An 18085-nucleotide genomic window follows, 5' to 3' on the forward strand; every position below is an offset into this window, starting at 1 on the left:
CTAAATGGAATTAAAAACTAGGATCTGAAAGAAAAAATGTGGTTAGCGTTAAGAACTAGGACCTGTAAGTAAAATTGATTAGAATTAAAGCTAGGGGTACTAAAAACTAAGCATCTGAAAGGTAAAGTTTTTGATTAGTGTCTTAAAAATAACCACGTGAAAAGTCAAGTCCCAGGCACAAAAAGGTGCGTAAAACTTGCTTTCTTACAATTATTCGGTTTTTGGGTTTAAAACGCATGAAGCGTTGGAGAGAGTATGTTTTAAATGCCAAGTCCGTGCGCCGGTGCAGCAACGGAACTCGGTTTATCAAAGATACTTTAATTTCCTGAAAGAAAATCTCTCAATACATGTTCCCACCACCAATATCAGAGAATTTGTTAAAGCGCCTTGCAAGATGGCAAGTCACGCTGAATGTTTTGTTTTAAAAAAATCCTTAAGACCCATAGAGGACGGCACACAACATGTACGTAAAAAACAAACAGATCGTGCGAGGTTCCTCGTCTTCGCGCTTTATTTGACCGCGCGAGCAGCGTCGACTCGGAACGAGCCGATCCGAATCAAATAAATGCAATTTTCAATCGCATTTATATATTCGAATCGGCGTGGGTGACGGGTAGGGGAAAAAGGTTAACATGTGATATAAATTTGTGGCGTGACGGTCGGCGGTCCTCTTCGACGCGACGTCTTCGAGCTCAACGTCCGCCTCACTTCCATGCACCACGGCTGGTACGGAGAGCGAAGCGAACGTGTCTCGCTCATTTCAAGTGACCACTAAAAATTGAAGAAAACAGGGAAAAACAATTAAATTTAATTCAAATTAAATTGTGGGGGGGGGGGGGGGCAAAGGATCTGTCAGATCTCAGCAAAGGGATCTGAGAGATCGCGTGAAAAAAAAAAATGATCGGTGAATCCGATCGGTCACTTGAAATTGCTGTGGATAGAAAAGTTGCACTTCCGATTTTCTCGCCTACCCCATTCGCAAAGCCCTCGACCCACCCGACGGTTAAAACTATAAGACTCTCGCACTCTCACACTCACAACTGCGGACACATGCCAAATGAAAACCCTTCGCGATTCATGAATTTACCTATACCTGCCTTTCGCCTATATTTATCCAAGAAATGATTTTACCGACGAAAACCCCCGATTCACACTTGCGCCGGCGCCGCGATACGTTCGGTTCTCACTCGCTTTGCCATTTTTTGGCAACTGACTCGATTGAAAAAAAAAAAAAATTGAAAAAAAAAACTATAGAAAATCATCGTGTAGGTGTATCAGGCAGCCCACGCCTCGGCCGAAGCCTGAATTATGAAAATGTGTGTGTTTTTATAGATGGAAAATATTAGAAAACTTGGTATTTTAAACCAAGAGAAAATTATAAGGGCAGTGTAAGGGAAATAAAATTTCCCAAGTGTGTACACATATCATACAGAACATTCCATGTCACTCGTATCTCACATTCATTGCCGTGGTATCTCGTTCAAAAACTCACCGTACCTAAATTGTGTGTTTGGATATTTAAAGGCTGCCCATGCCCCGGCCGAAGCCGTATTTTGGAAATTTTGCGGAAAGGTGTGTTTTTTATCAGGCCGAAATGTGTGCAAATTCGATAAACTTTGAATGATTTTAATGAATCTACTTTTGATATCTCAAATTCTTTGATATTTTGACAACGTTGGTGGAATAGTTGAAAAATAATATCAGCAAAGATATTGAATTCAATTGATCTCGTTTCTATTAATTGAACAAGAAAAAGTTATAGGCTAAAAATTTGTGTGTGAGGGAAGAAAAGCACATGATTAGACATCCTAGCTCTCTGTATTCTAGTAATTATACGCATATAGTTTCTTATCTATGAGCGTAATTAACTTATAATTAAAGCTTAATAATACTCACTAATTAAATAGAGATTAATTTTTACGTGTTTTGTGTAAATTATTTTCAGGCCGCCCATGCCCCGGCCGAAGCCGTAATTCATAAATTTTTGTATGTGTGTGTTTTTATAGGCCGAAATGTGAAAAAATTGAATAATCTTGGAATGAATTGATTGACGTTACATTCATTTAATAAAATTCCATAATCTTTGAATAACTTTGATTACATTATCTTTCCTTCAATTGTATTATAAATGAAACAATCGGTCGATTTGATAATTAAAAAGGGCTGCAAGAAGTGCGTGTTTGTGTTATGAAGGAAGATTTATATTTTTGAATGAGATCCCTCGGGATCAGGGCTATTTGTTTTTTTTTTCCCTTAAAACTATCAAAAATTACAATAGGTATTTATCGTATAACGTTGCCAAGAAATTTGAAATGCTTTTTTTCTAAAGCTTCAAAATCAAAATATTTTTTTCTAAAACTTGATAGTAATCTTAATTTTAATTTTAATCTAAGATGTCCGCGGTAGATGCTTCATGCTTAATCGGATACTTATGGTTAATAGAGAATCAGGTAGAATAAATTATTGTTGAAATAGGTGTTTGTACGTACGTTTTTGAATTGATATATTCGATTCAAATGAAGGAAATACCTGAAAATAACTGAACCGATGATTTATCTGATTTTCTAAAATCAATCATAAATTCGCTATATCAGATCGAGGCTGCAAAAATTCATTCCTGATTCTCGTCAAGTAAGCGAAACTATGGAAAAGACCGCCATTCGCACGACAGATATTTTTTTTTACCTACATATAGCAGCGATCGACGCAAACGAAATCGATCACCGAAAAGTTATGAAAAAGAAAAAAAACTCGCGGAATGCGCGGGCCGATTAAACGACGGTCTTTGCCGTTGCCTATGAGCTGCACACTCCTTGCTTTCAAGGTGGATGAAAAATCAGATTTATTCGTATGGTTCGGATTCATATGAACCAATTTCGAATCAACTGATTTGACTGACTGACTGGACTGACTGACCTGTTGAACGACGTTTTTGCAAAAGAATTTCTATACTTGTGACTCTACAAAGTGCAGGTGCGCTATGCTCAACGACAACAAACCCTACGATTACCTGAGCTAATAAAATATCAGCATAAGAATAAAAAAGTACCGCCACGCCACGCGATAACACAGAGGGGAAAAAGACGTCACAATATACAACGATCCCGATGCCAGCGTTCACCATCGCGTGAGCTAGCAAAGATATCGAGGAAATCGAAATGCTGGGACTTAACATCGCTGCCGGTACCGAGACCGGACCCGAGCTGGTTCCCAAGCTCGGGGGTCTCGGACTTTACCCGGATGTCTCAGCCTCCCTGATGGCTATAGATGTGTAGCAGGTTGAGAAGTGACGAGTTGTTGATGAGTTGAGGCGATGCGGTGCGGTGCTCCCACGTGGATTCACCCTGTGAAATCGTAGAGAAAAAAAAATTATTATTATTATTATTATTAATGAAAGGCCAAAAAAATTTCACAACAGGAATGAACAATTTGTATTGAAAAATTCTAATTACCGAAGTTTTCCGTTGTGATCACAATAGAGGTGTAATCGATGATCAACTGGATCAGGAGAGTTTGGTGCGAGCAGTAAGAATGTTCGTCTGTAAGAAGAAAATTTGGAAATTATTATTGCAACGGATGTCAACGAACACACACGCAGATCAAACGAATCGAGCAATTGAAACGGATGAAATGAAAATTAATTATTATTCATTTATTTATTTATTTATTCATCATTAATAATTATTCAATTACGAACTCACGTTTATTATTGCTTTCTTTCAATCCCGATCAAGAACGGAGAACCGATTTCAAATGATATTCGGATCGTCCTCTGAATCGTGTATATGTAAGCAAGTTGCATCAGCTGGATAAGCTCGTATTACCAGTTGCAGTTGTTCCGAATTCTGTAATTCAGAATAAGAATCGAATGATTATCGTGGAATTAAAGTGAAATTGAAAATAGGATTAAATTGTGGTGCTGTGGGATGATATTTACGATAATATCAGACCCCCTGATATCTCGCTTGCGAACATACACTAGTTGAAAAACAAGCGTTTGACCTTTTACACTCGACATCTGCTGCGCGCAAACTCCGGAACAATAACATTGCCGGCGCGCAGTAGTCGAAGCATTCGAAAAATCGCGATTTAAAACAAGCGAATATTCTTTCCACCCGATTCTGTTACCCGGTAACGGAGCCCGATATTTTGGATGCGAAGAAACGATTGCTTGACCTCTACTCGACGTCGTATAAACAAGAACTCCGGAATAATAAGACCGCTGCCGCCCAGTATTCGAAAATTTTCCACGCCACGATTTGAAAGAAGAAAATCTTTTCTCCAATCCGAAATTGCAACGAATTCCAACGATTCTTTCGTCTCAGCAGGTCTAATGACGCGTAATTAAAATTGCGAATTAAAATTCAAAAAATCGCGATTTGAAACGAGGGAATATTCTTTTTCCACAATTCGAAATACGCAAGAACTCCGGAATAATAAGATCGCTGCTGCGCAGTAGCCAAAAATTTTCCACGCCACGATTTGAAAGGAGAAAATCTTTTTCCCGAACCGAAATTGCAACAAGTTCTAACAATTCTTTTGTCCGAGCAGATCTAACAACGCGTAATCGAATTAAAATTGCGACGCATGAAAATTAAACGTGATGATAGTGAAAACCGCAGTGCTTACCATTATCGGTGAGAACAGGTAGAAATGAATCGGAGATTTCCACATGCGGTTTTAATCGATCGTTTCGAAGAAAATCTCTCGTCATCCGTACACTTTAGTTTATTGCAGAAGAATGATTATTAATTTGGTTAATTGAGTGATTTATCACCGCATCCGAATCGGATGGAATAATTTAATGAATTATCTGGTCGATTATTACAGAGTTACGGGCTCGACGTTATTCTCCACTGTTAAATTAATACGAAATTACGCAGATCCGAACTAACTCGGTCGGGATCTGGAGAGCGAATGATTCCTCGTGAGCTCCGAGCGTCCACTACGCCATGAGCAGCGTGGCGTCTTCCGGGCACTCGTAGTTTTCGGGAATGGGGAATTTTGAATACGTTACACATACTACAACACGGCCTTTGAAATAACAGAAAGATAGGGTGAAGGAGAAGTACCGATAACCGACTCGCTTAAACCCGATCGGTTCTAACTCTGAATAAACGACGTTGGAAGTTGGGATAATTTTTAAATAAATGAACCTGGATGACCCAAGTGTTCAGTGATTATTTTATTCATTTTATTCCGTTTGATACGATTGTTAATGGGGTTTTCGATGATGCAGGCTGAATTTCTGAATTTCAAGATTTTTTTTTTCCCCATAAATATTGCAACTAGACGCTGACGAGTAAACAAATTTTGACCATAAAAAAATCCGATACGAAAATAGGATTGCTGAATCTGTATGATAACGGCATGATAATTGTGCAAAGTATATTGCTGCGAGATAATTGTTAAAATTAAAAAAGCCAAAAAAACGCGAAGCTGCAGATTTTTGTCAAAATTCGGGTCGAGTTCAACATTTTTTTTTTTTTTTGGGTTCCATACGCTATTTTTATGTTTTTTGATCTATTATAATATACATCATGTTGATTGATTTATCTATGAACTTGATCGAGTAATCAATCGACAATTCGTAGCTCAATTTAGTTAACGGATCTGTGTTTCTGGGATCGAAAAATACGTTAGAAATGTGACATTGCATTAGTTTCAAGAATACTTCATCTTTGGTCTAAAATCTGAAAAAAAATCCAATGTGACTGGCCACAGGAATACCGTCACCTGTAATCAGCCCAGGGGGGTACTGTCACCTGCGGCAGGACCAGGTAAACCGTCATCTTATATTCAAAAACCCCTTTTATCTTTGAAAACCATATAAAATTACTTTTTTACATTTGTGCATGCATACGTATTAACCACTGCCTAATTAACAGGATGATCTAACGTGTAATCATAAGCTGTTTCAAAACAGAAATCACTACGCAGGATTCATACGCATTTATATGATATTATGTGTTCATACTCATTGATATAAACATACAGCGATGGAAATTTCCATGGGATTCACGCCCGAATAATACAGATCCGGGATCGTTTAGATTAGCCACGTATGAAAAGTGGGCCGCTAGGAGCTCGAGAGCTCATTCGGTTTCTAATCAACCGTCAGTCAAGACCTTCGTTCTAAATACCTCTAACTCGGGACCTACGACTTCTTAAAACAGGTATTATGCATTTTCAATATCTCTCAATTCGGGACAAACGTCCTTTAACTAGGATATTGAATCTGTTATTCATTTTTATATCATTTTAACCAACATGCATACCTTCACTTTCATAATCATTTACTGTCCATCAAATTATCGTCATTAATCGAAACCGTATAAAAGTGTCACCCATCTACCATCAAATTATTTTCGACCTTATCTAACACCATCATTACCTTCATAGAAATTATTTCGGAAGATCCTGTTTAATCCCAGTCCACATCTCCTCCTTGCTCCTAGATTGCATTTATCTTTTTTCTCGCTTGCACTGGTGAGGTCGCGTATTTTCCATTTTCATATTCATTACGAACAAGTGGCCGGTTTGACGTGAAAAACCCCCTATACAAATTTAATTTCGAGTTGAAAAATCTAATCAACTGTCACGATTTCGTGAATGAGTGCTCGTAGAATAAGTCTTCTTGTTAGAATTTTCGTCTCTTCTATAACTATTTTGGAGGGGAGAGGATTCGAAATCGGAGGTGTTGATTTGAAAAAAATTGAACGGTGACTTAGAATCCGTTGACACCAAACATCCGATCGTATTTTTTGTAAATTTTAGCCTAAACTGACCAAAAAAAAGAATAGTTCAAAGATGAGAGCTCTGAATAAGAAATGGTTTCGGGTCCACCTCTGGTTGGGAAAAACGATGTTTGAAAAATTTTTTAAAGGCGATCGGAGACCGGTGAGTTGGAACGTCTCCGATTTAACGTGGAACGTGGATTCCATCCTCACTTCAAGCGGGCTTACAAAATTGCAAAAATGAACGGGAATAAAAACGTTATCTTTATCGATGCGTCTGTCCAACATCCTCGGGGACGAGTTGGGGGTCACGAGTGCACCAAAAGATGGGTACAACGCTCGATCGCGAGACCGACTCGTCGTATTGATTACGCCGGTACGGTGGTAGCAGCTGACCCGCCGTAGCCGCGTATTCCTCGCTATTCCAACGTGCTCTCCTTACCGCAAACTTTTATTACCCATTAGTATGTGTGAATTACACCGTTCGAATCACATCATTCCCTACGTCGGTACTGAACCGTGGGCGAGAAAATTTAAACACGACATCGTCTTCCGAGAGATTATTCATCGCTTTGGCGAAGGATCATTTCGCGACAGCTGTCGAAAGAATCGGGTAAAGTGGCGCAGGCGTTGCCCCATTGTCAGCCGATTTGGTGGTCTCGCATAAAATAAGTACGGTGCAGGTATTTAAATTTTATTGCGCCTTTTTTTTACTCCTGAACAATTTTTGCTGATTCTCTTCTCGTGTCATTTAGACTGCATTATTTTTTATCCAATCCAGATATTTAGATACTCTGAGGAGCACGTCAGGATATCCTTTTTGCCCACATCCAGCCCCCCAAGAGACGATGCCCGTTACTACACCATTAACGGTCATAGGTCCTCCGGAATCACTCTAGATGAATACCAAACGTACAATTAAACAAGAAAAACGTGACCAGCTTGTAGTTTCTGCTGCTGATAGATCGTTATATTTACATGACAGGATCCTTTTCCTCCTTCCGGAAGAACAGAGCAGATCTGCGTCTCGTCGACTTCCACGTTAAAGGAATCATTGTATATTTTTTTGCAGTCATCCTGATCGGATATCTCGAGTGTGGCTACCTGTAGCAACTTCGGAAACTGACCATTCTGAAAATATTGAATTATACATTTATATTCGCACGAGGAGAATAATAGACAGTATAATAACTAACTTCGTCTTCCCCCCATCCAGAAACCACGGCGTCGTCTCCTATCGCGGGACTCTGGTCCGCGTCGGGAAGCTTACCGTACTCTACCACGTTGGGAATCTCGGGCAGATATTCTGTCAGCTGTGTTAGCGAAAAAACAAAATCGTTACGATAGATCGACCTCCGAAAAAATTCATAAAATCCGACAGTCGCGATCGTTCACCTCCAATAGAGCAATGTCGTTCCTCAAAGCGTCCTCAAGGTCGTAGTTCTCGTGAACCTTGATTCGTCGAACGGATCTGACGATCCCTCGATTTTCGCCAATGTCGTTGGTGCCGACAACGACGAGCAAATCCCACGCGGTCGCGCTTAAATTTATTCAACGATTGATCATATTATCCAACTGGATGAATTTTTTATCGAAAAATTTTCTCACTCTGTAAGACAGTGGGCCGCCGTTACGGCGTAATGTGCGTTCAGAATGAAACCTCCGCAGAAGTGGAAGCGGCCGGTCGTTTGCAGGGATATCTGAAACGGTCTTTCTCCCGGTTCAGCATCCGTCCCGTTTACGATTCTCCCGATCGCGTGCCCTGGAAGTGCTGAAATTCAAGGGCGACGTAGTGAAGATATATTCCAGAGGCATGGGACCGTTGTCGTTGCGAAATCGAATATCCGTTCTCACTTATTCGGTTCGATCGCAAAAATTATATAATCAAATGACGTCGCATTCAGGATTACAGCGTAATTCGAGAAAAAAAAAACAAAGTTTACACTGCACGAATTCTTTGTCTCGATCACTCGTCGAAATACACGATAACTCGGCGAGGGTGATTTCGAAGATGTTTCGCCGAATAATTTTTCAAAACGACAGGAATGATCTTTGTTACTTCGGTCCGATTTTTTTCCGAAATCTCGTGCGTGAACTCACCTAAGCAAGCCGAAATTCCGAGGGAAATTATTAGAGTCGTTGTTAGCCACATTGTGACGAAATGATCCGGTTGTTCGATGGCGAGCGATCTTTTATAACATCGGAGACACGAAATCTCAGATCAGATAACGTAATGAAAGCTTGTGATTTATTTGTAATTGAATACAAGTTCAGATACGAGCGTGTATACCGTATTCGTAACGGTATACGTATGTCTGTATCTAAACCCAGATCGTATAATCACTGCAAAGAATTTATCGAATCGAAATAATTCGGTTGCGGTCTGGAATCGGCGATGTTGGTGGGACAAAATTCATTTCAGTGCATTTCCTCCACATTCATCTCTCATGTTCATCTCATCAGCTAATCGAGTGTATCGCGTCCCCAAATTGCCCGAGAACATCTCGCGGTGACCCATCAGCATGTACGTTTACTCCGAAAGTTTCCCTTACTTCGGTACCGAAGAGCTTCGAAAGTTGAAAAATTCTCATCGTCAGCCCTCAGTGAAATCGATTGGAAACCGTGAAATATAAGTACAGTAAATTGGATGCGAATTTCGAACAAATCGAGGGAAGGATAATTAGGCCAACGAAAAAAGATTAGAAAAGAAAATACGAAGGCTCTAGCATTTTAGCAAGTCACGTCTAACGCGCGATTAGGATCGATCAGATGGATCATCGACCGTACAGTTGTTGATTAGTTTTTCGAGTTTGATTGCTTTTTTTTTATCGCGATATCCGGTAATTCGTCGGTTCGCGACAAACCGTCGCAGAGTATCCCAGGTGACATATTTATTTTTCAGACCCGAAAGCTCCGAGTCATTGATATAGTTCCCCGGTTGTCTTGAATGAGAGCGGTGTGGCTTATGCGGTGCCACGATGGTCGAGAGTGGGGGATGAATTCAACTTCTCGCAGCGGCACGCAAGCATGGCACGAAGCTGAATTGATCCCGTGGAAATATTGATCAGCCGCCTGACGTCTCCAGGTTTGTCGTACCGTGCTTTTTAGTTCGCCGCGTTCTCCGCGGATATGCCATTGTATCGAACTTGTTGCGAAGTTCTCGGCTCAACGATAAGGGAAGGAATCGCCGAACCCTTGCTGGAAAATTTCTGTGCAGCTACCGAGCTTACCAGAAATTATTAACTCACCTGTTATCGACCACTGAGATCGAAAACGCAACAACCGACTCGGCGGCAAAAGTTGAAAAGCTGCCTTATCGACGTCAAAGCTTCGCCCCCTAGTTGGTAAACCTAGGAGAAAGCTCGCTTACCGGGTAACGTTGCGCGAGCTTTCTGGTACCTTCCTCTGCGTTGCGTCGCTCTCCAACCGACGAAGGAAAAGATGCGAATTAATCATTCGAAAAAATTGATCGCGCTTCGAGTGGAACGCAACGTTGATCGTGAGCCTGGAATCGAAATGATCGTACGTTGTGCATATTTGCGGAGTTCCCGACGCGGTTCTTCAGCCGCATCGTTACAGAGGAAAGAGCGGAGCGAAGCTGAGGGCCCTACAAAAGCTGATCGGCCGGTCAGCTCTCGACCGTACGTATTACACCGGACGGATAATGCAGGCGTACCTCGTACCATTTGCGAGGATGCGATCGGAGCGAATCCTCGGCGCAGAATTTTATTCGGAATACGAATCTCCGATCATTTCTCGTTTGTTCGGATGCGTCGCAGCGCGGGCAGCGGTGTAAGAATCGCTAACAACGCAATTACGCCTCCCAACCCCCGCTGCCTCGCAGGACTCGACCCCTTCGGCGTCCAGCGGAGATCCAGGTGGTAATTTAAACGGGAAATCGAATCATTTACGACGAAACTGAACCCGAATCTATTTCACAACGGGATAATAGAGAGAGGATTTTGCTGTTATAGCTACGCGGACAGAAACTCTCGTTTTTCAATTCCCGTTTCACGATCGCCCTTGAATTAGGAATTCCCGTACCGCAGAGGTTCCCAATTTTTCGCAATTACTTTTAGATTATCGAGACAACCTCCCGCCAATCACAGACTACGACAGGCGTTTTTTTTTTTTCGGCATCATTTTTCGTTCCGCCAAGTAAAACTCGATCGCGCATAATTTAATCGTTATTCGAAGGGGTGTTATTTCGCCAATCCTCGCGCCTTTTTTCCGCTCCGCATGTTCTATTAATTTTTCTTCAATCGTTAAAAAGCTGGAAAGCCAAACCCCGTAGGAATAATCTTCGTCCATCAGTTTCGTCGCCAACTCCGTTACGTTACGCGAGCTTTAAGTATTTCCGACCTGCGGAAGCTCGTCTCTTTCAACGGCGCACTTTATCCACGATCATTACTCCCTCCTCGACGTCGGTAGAATTACATTGAATCGGCGAAGGGTTTAAGCTCGGGACTTTCGTCAACGTTCACTCTCCTTGTAAACCATTGTTTTGCGTATCCTCGATTGTTCGCAAACGCCCGTACTAGGCGTGGCGATATTGTTTAGCTCGAAATAACACCACGATCTCAGCCGTGAATTGTTGCCGTTGCCGCTACTAAAGTCTCTCGAGGAGAAACCAACGCGGCCAAGCAACGCTCGCTTGTCACTCGACGCGACGATCTCGACGAAAGTTTGCACACCGGCGTCTCGTGAACGTCAAACGCAAAATTTTAGCTAGAAAGAAATGCCGAGCATCTCTCGCCCGACTCGTTCGACGAAGCGAAACCCTTCCCTCTTTCCCTCTCAGTTTTCACCTCTGAAATTTTCCTCCTCCGAAGGCTTCTGTTCCAGCGCAAAGCTTCTCGCGTACTTTATCCATATTTTACGAAACCACTTCTCTGATCTATTCGGGCTCGTTACCGCCCGTGTGTATCACCGTTCCCCCGGGAATACCGGGTATAATAACGTTGACAGAGTCGCCGCTATGTTACATACGCGCGCCCCACGACCCACCACCACGCCTATTACTTATACCCCTCGTCCCCCGCAACTCCGATGCCGATGCCGATGCCGACGCTGGGCTGGCACGGGTATGTGTGTGTGTGTGTGTGTACACCTATACGTGTACGCGTAACGTACACTCGCACCCCCATTCAGACTCGGAGTTATTCTCCCCCAACAGGTTTCGGTTTTTCAAACCCATCGACGTACTCTACCCGTGTAACCCCCGTTTTCCAACTTCCTCGCTTCTTCTCCCCTCACGGCCCTCCGTCCGTACCCGAATCCGGAGTATCCCGATGCGATGCGATGGGCAAGCCGAACGCACATCGAGTTAGAACTCCGCTGATTAGCCTCGGCGATTCGAAGAAAATTTCCATCCCGCTTTTTCGCTTTTAGCTCATAACGAACGAGGAGACGAAAAAAAAAAAGCTTATGTGTTTCTCCGGCGACACGGAACGACGGAGTGTGTTACGTGGAAAATCGTTGTTAGAAAATGTCGGGAATCGTTATAGATCGCGAATCGGAAATATTTTCACCAGCGCTGGCAAGTAACTCCCGAGCTTTTCGTCTGTTTTCATCCCCCCGCGATATCGCGTCGAACGCCCTTCTTTGTCCCGACCGTAACACGTGCGCTTCGGAGTTTAGTACTTCCGAATTGATAATAACATCGCTTTCGCATACATCCATCGGGATAAAATCGCGGTTGGAGGATAATAATTATTTCATCATCGTCGTCGTCGTAGTCGTAGTCGTCGTCGCCACGTAACGTCGCCAGGTTTCCTCGGTCCTCGTAATGCAAAAGCACTACACATACGTATACAAGCGCGCGTCACGAGTCGTCTGGGGGAGACCGAGATACGCCCGCCAAGCCCCCTCTTTCCATTTCACGTATTCTCCCTTATCCTTTTGCCCTTTTCTCCAGCTTCTCCCATATTTTCAACTTTCGCCCGGTTTTCGCGGCTTCACCGGCACCTGTAAATCATAGAACGGTGGGGGCGGGGAGGGGGGGATACGGTGAGTGGCGGTTGGCGGGGACAGCCACTTTTCAGAAGTGTCTCTACGTCTCAGTTCCCACGGGGGGGGGGGAAAAACCGCAGCTTTCCCCGCACCGCGAGGTGTATAAAGCGTACCACCTATCGAGCTCCTCGGGGAGTTTCGGGCTCATTGTGTACGTCACTCGCGGCGCCTCGCGTCTTACGCGTCACCGCCGAAAGCGCGATAATATTTATCGTAATGATCTTCAAAGTTTCGTTCGATCCGATTGTCTCACTGTTGTACCGTTGACGGGATCGTCTTCAACCGCGAATCGGTAGTCCCATTAAACACGTGTAAACCAGCGAAACGGTTTTTTCCCACCCCCTCCCACCCCCCGGAAACGCGAGGCTTTTTATCTCGCCTGGGGATGAAAATTTCCTTCTCTTCTCTTTTTTTTTTTGTTTTTTTTTTCTCTGTCCCGACGGTTCAAATGCGATCCGCTGACTCTTCGTCTACTCGCGTGAAATTACGGAGGCGCCTCCCAACCCGTATATTCGCTACAAAGATATCAGCGGGAGCCTCGATCCGTTGCATCGTGTGCGGACGTTGTAATGGATTTCAAGTTCTTTTTCGCGTGTCATTATCGTCTTCAGTAATATTTCGCACAACGATAAACGTATTATACAGCAGAGCGAGTGTTGACGTCTATCCTCTGTTCTCCCGACGCGTCGAAACGAATTTTTCATTATTTCGTTGTTATATACTCGAGAGTAACGGGGCGCACCACTTTTGTACGGAAAAATTTGAACGCGCCGAAACTCTTTAGCTATAAAATTATGCTACATCGAGCGTCGAAACTCGTCGGTACATCAAACGTAGTAAAAATTGACAAACGTAACGCTGTTCGCCTGATGCGAATGAAAAAAAAAAAAACAACTATATATACGGGATTAATTATTTCGTCGCTAATATACGAGGGCAACGTTTACACCTTCGATTGGCTGCTGCTGCCGCTGCGACGTCGGGGTGACCAACAAACAATTCCGCGAAGCTGGACGCTGCGGCGTACGGGATGTTCCGAGTTATTTATTTCTCGTAATTAAAGGCCTTTTGTAGTCGCGTGTTGTTGGGCAAAGGGGATGACCGACCGGTAACGCCGTTGTTTTCGTACACACGACGTTCCGTGTGTACATTTACGCGAATACAGAGGTGCGGTGTACACGGGGTCGCCTATAATGTACGCTCGGTGTGACCAATTGTCATTTCGTGAGTTCAATATTAATGGCGAGCTTTATTAATTTTTCCCTTCCGCGCAGCAATTCTATGATATATGTATACGCCCGGCGCGGGATACAAATGTACGTTCGGCAGGTCCTGTTTTTTTTTTCGATTTTTTTTTTTTTCTGTTTTCTCTTTTCTTTTTTTTTCACCCCGCGTTTTCATTTGTCTGTCGTCCGAGGTCAACGACAGAAGCGCGCGGTCTGAGTACCGCGGGTTTTGTTCGTCGATACGAGAGGCGAGAAAAAAAAACAAAAAGCCCCGTCGAAACGGTCAAAGCGAATTGAAATGACGCCGTTTTTTGAGCGTCGCGTTCCCCGCGAACGTCGTCCATTGATCGTTTAATCCTCGCCGCCCCCTTAGATCCCGAACGACCGCCCCGTTACCCGCGTTTACCACCCCACGGAGCAACTCCGAACGTCCGCCGACCACACATCGCATTAATCGTGGCCGCGGAATAGGCGCCTCTCCGTACGCGCATACGTGGTTTTTAGTAATTCAGTCCCACCGTGCGTTACGTGGATAAACCGGGATCACGGCGTGGCTGGCGTTTCGACGTGTCATTCGAAATCGCGGGACATTCGAAACTCGTCGACGGGGTCGCGTAAAAAAAGCGATCGAAAAAAGAAAAAAAATATATACGAACAGTCGCGAAAGAAATTTGCTTTTTCGTCAGAACTTATAACTGTACGCTCGATTCGGAGGCCAGTTTACGGTGCGAACGGAGCGTGTCCCGCGTCGCGCCGATTCGACGAAATAATTTACGGGAAAAAGAATAATCGCGTGTGCGTAGCGTTGATCACGCGCATTGTCCGTTGGCAAATTATGTTCGTTTACCTATCGCGCCGTTCGTTCGAACGACGCGCGTTTCGTTGCGGACCGGGTGTTTTCGCATTTGTCATCAAGCACGTGATTCGGCAAACGCCGATGACGGCCGCGACGACGTCGTTCGTTCAATTTCCACCCCCTCTTTCGCACGCTGTCTCTCTCTGTCTCTCTCTCTCTTTGCACAAAGGATTTTTTTCCCCCCGATTCGACGACAGACGCGGCTGACCGGAACGGATAACCTCGATGAAATTTGGCGGCGTTGCTATATTTCGTCGCGGATTCATTATCTTTCGATTAAATATCATCTCGTTTAACGTCCGACAATCTTCGAGTATATTTGCCGATCGTTCTTTCGCCAGATTTATCGCGAGCACGTAACAGAAGGGGAAAAGAAATTTTTCCGCGGAAATTTCAGTATCGTTGGGAAAATTAAACGCCGAGCAATTTTGGGGGGGGGATTTTTTTATTCGGATATACCCGTTGCAATTAAATCGTCAAATTACAATCAAGGGGGGTGTTTCTTCTTCGCTTTTATATCCGGAGATGTATATTTTTTTTTATGTACTTTTTTTGTTTTCCTGCTCCGGCGCGTGATCCGAAGGGGCAAGTTTTTCGAATAATTTAAAACTCGCCGCGGTTTTTCCAATCGGTAAAAAAAAAAGGGGTTGCGGTATTTCGAGTTTTCTCAAACGGCGTTGGGCTTAATCCGCGAATCTAATTACTGTGGATCATCAACGATTAGCCGGGAAAAAAGCCGGAGCTCGGAATGTTGAGTTCTGCCAATTTGCATTACAAATTATGTTCGTTAGGCCTGTTTCTTCTTTCGCGAACTTCGAATCCTTAAAATCCTCTCACGTCTTCGAAGCTAAGCAATCCCAATGTCCTCATTGAGTGGATATCCGTCTGTCGAGATGATCGAATCGTCGCCAGTTTTTCAGTAAATCAAAAAAATTAACGAGTCACCGATCGGCGAACAATTTTTCCGGCGCATTGTGAACACGAAAATCGATGGGAGGAGCTCGCTCGCATATCTTCGCGTTTCCAGATTCGGCTTCGTTTCGCGAAAATAGGATTTCACGGCGGAGGTGAATTTTTTTTGAAAAACGATTCCCTCCCTCGTAAAGCCCGTTCGGAGGGCAGGTGAGATAACGATAAGTCTTTGGTAGATTTAATATCTATGGGAAACGACGTATTTATGTGAGAAAATTCTTAATCTGAAGCTACCCGCGGCGCGTAACTCATCCGGCATCCTCGGCCGGCATCCAACGGTTTACAAGCACCGTGATGTACGTTTCAGTTTTCGTAAAAAAGGCTTCGCGTGCGCGAAAAATGCGTGACGCCCGATCAAGACCTCTTTCCCATTTTCTCGCCCCACCTGTTTTCACCCCCTGCTTCGTAAATTGAACGTCTTCATCATTTGGAAAATACTGCAGTTCGTCGATATCGCGAATCCCCGTCGATCGTACGCCTTTCCTTCGAATCACCTCGTCACGTTCCGAACGATGAATCATAAAGAACGTTATCCGACGGGCGCACATCTCGCGTTGCGCTTACCTGCGCCTGTACTCTGGAATATTCGAAAATTCGCTGGTTTCATTTTTTTCAACAAGAAAAAAAAAAAAAAAAACACAATCGAGAAGAAAGCTCCGTAAGCTCACCGCATGAATACATGCATAGCGATCTTATTTCCGATGCGTATGAAATCCGTCGGCTTTGCGAGTGGACGCGATCGCCGTTATATATACGGGGTTTCCGATTTTCCTTACTTTCGAAAAAAAAAAAAAATAAATGAAAGGAAAGATGAAAAACTGCTCCGGTGATTCTTCGCTTATCTCGTTCTTACGCTATGCCCCGACGAGACCGAAAAAGCAAGGAACTCTTCCCGCTCCGTTTTTTTTTCGCTTTGTTTTTCCCCAGGGCCGCGAGTTGTGCAGCGAGAGGAGAGAGAAAAAGAGAACAAAAAAAAAAAAAACCGTCTGCAGAGTCAGTCGAGTCCGTAGCGGCGCACGTGTACGTAAGGTCGAAAACTTGAGGTGAGTCGAGTCGAGTGGAGGTATTTCAGGGCATTTCAAAGCTCCACATCGCAACACCAACGCACACCAGTCGGCCACTGTCTTACTTAATTAAAGTTATACTCCTCACCCTCTGTGCAGACGCTCGATTTTCCGGAAGCCTCTACATGCAGCCGCGGCGGCCTGGTTGGTGCCGTATACGCCTGGGTCGGTAGCGGCTCCCCCAGGGGTGTAATTTAGAGGCGAATACCCCCCTCGTGCTTCATACTCTAATGACGAACGCGCCGCGCCGCGCCGCGTCGCGTCGCGACTCGACCGGCTCCGAAGAAGTAAGAAGAGGACGGATGGATATTATGGGACGTGGATAGGGGGGCCGGTGCATAGGCCCACTTCACACCTCGCCGATAAAGTTATTAATTTTACCGTAGAGGAGGGGGGACGCGCAGATTAATCTAGGCAAAGTGGACTGCCACGGCAACGTTCTGCATTAATTGCTTTTACGCATCGCTGCTTTTCTCTATTGTTTTGGGCGATCCTCGAGCCACGGCGAAAAGTAGCGTCGGTTCAGGGGCGAATTAACGTTAAATTTAACAAACGGTTGAAAAGATCGTCGTCCGCGTTAGTTTCGATCCTTCGTTTCGATGCGAGAGAAAATATGGAGAGAAATACTTCCTCTTCTTTTTTTTTCTTCTGTTGCATTTTATAAAGGCCTCCGGTCAATTCCGCGACAAAAAAAAAAAAACGGCTACGGCGTTCCCTCGGAGCTTCCCCACCTTTGAGACATGTCGAGAGAGCTCGCGACACGGACTTTCGGGAGTCTCTACCGTGCGAAGCATCCCCTATTTACTTTTGAACGTCGCGTGGAACCGGTCAGAATTTCCGGTCTCGAAAGTTTTTTACCTCAGGCACGGCGCGCGTAAAATTCGTACGGTGAATCCGTCTTTGATTGTTAGTCTCCTTTTTTCACCACGACGACAAAGCGAACTGACCGGTATGCGAAAAATCGGACGCTCGTTCGGGTGCGAAGAAGTTCGTAACGCTTCGCGTATTCCGAATATGCTCGTTTTATTTCGCGACACAATCGCACACCCCCTACAGTCATCCGCTTCTTTGATTTTTCGATCCGGCAAAAAATTGTTATGCAAAATTCATCCGCACCGAGTCAATTATCCTGACCGAGAAAAAGATGCGCGGGAGAGAGAGAGAGAGAGAGAGAGAGAGAGAGAGAGAGAGAAACGCGAAACGTGAAGTAAGTGAAAA

General features: G+C 44.1%; 2 protein-coding genes across 2 annotated transcripts in view; one reads left to right on the plus strand and one right to left on the minus strand.

The window, feature by feature from the left end:
* LOC105689597 overlaps positions 1 to 18085 on the plus strand; it is a 79095-nt gene that overhangs the window by 10538 nt on the left and 50472 nt on the right. The window lies entirely within an intron of this gene.
* Positions 7419 to 8951, minus strand: LOC125501957 (trypsin-1-like). The gene is made up of 6 exons (XM_048659196.1): positions 8838 to 8951; positions 8346 to 8508; positions 8133 to 8277; positions 7934 to 8050; positions 7716 to 7868; positions 7419 to 7632 (listed from the first exon to the last, which is right to left on the minus strand). Exons 1-6 carry the CDS (start codon positions 8887 to 8889, stop codon positions 7489 to 7491), a joined length of 774 nt encoding a protein of 257 aa, XP_048515153.1. The 5' UTR covers positions 8890 to 8951; the 3' UTR covers positions 7419 to 7488.

Source organism: Athalia rosae, chromosome 7 (genome assembly GCF_917208135.1).
Source record: "Athalia rosae chromosome 7, iyAthRosa1.1, whole genome shotgun sequence".
NCBI classification, from domain to species: domain Eukaryota; kingdom Metazoa; phylum Arthropoda; class Insecta; order Hymenoptera; family Athaliidae; genus Athalia; species Athalia rosae.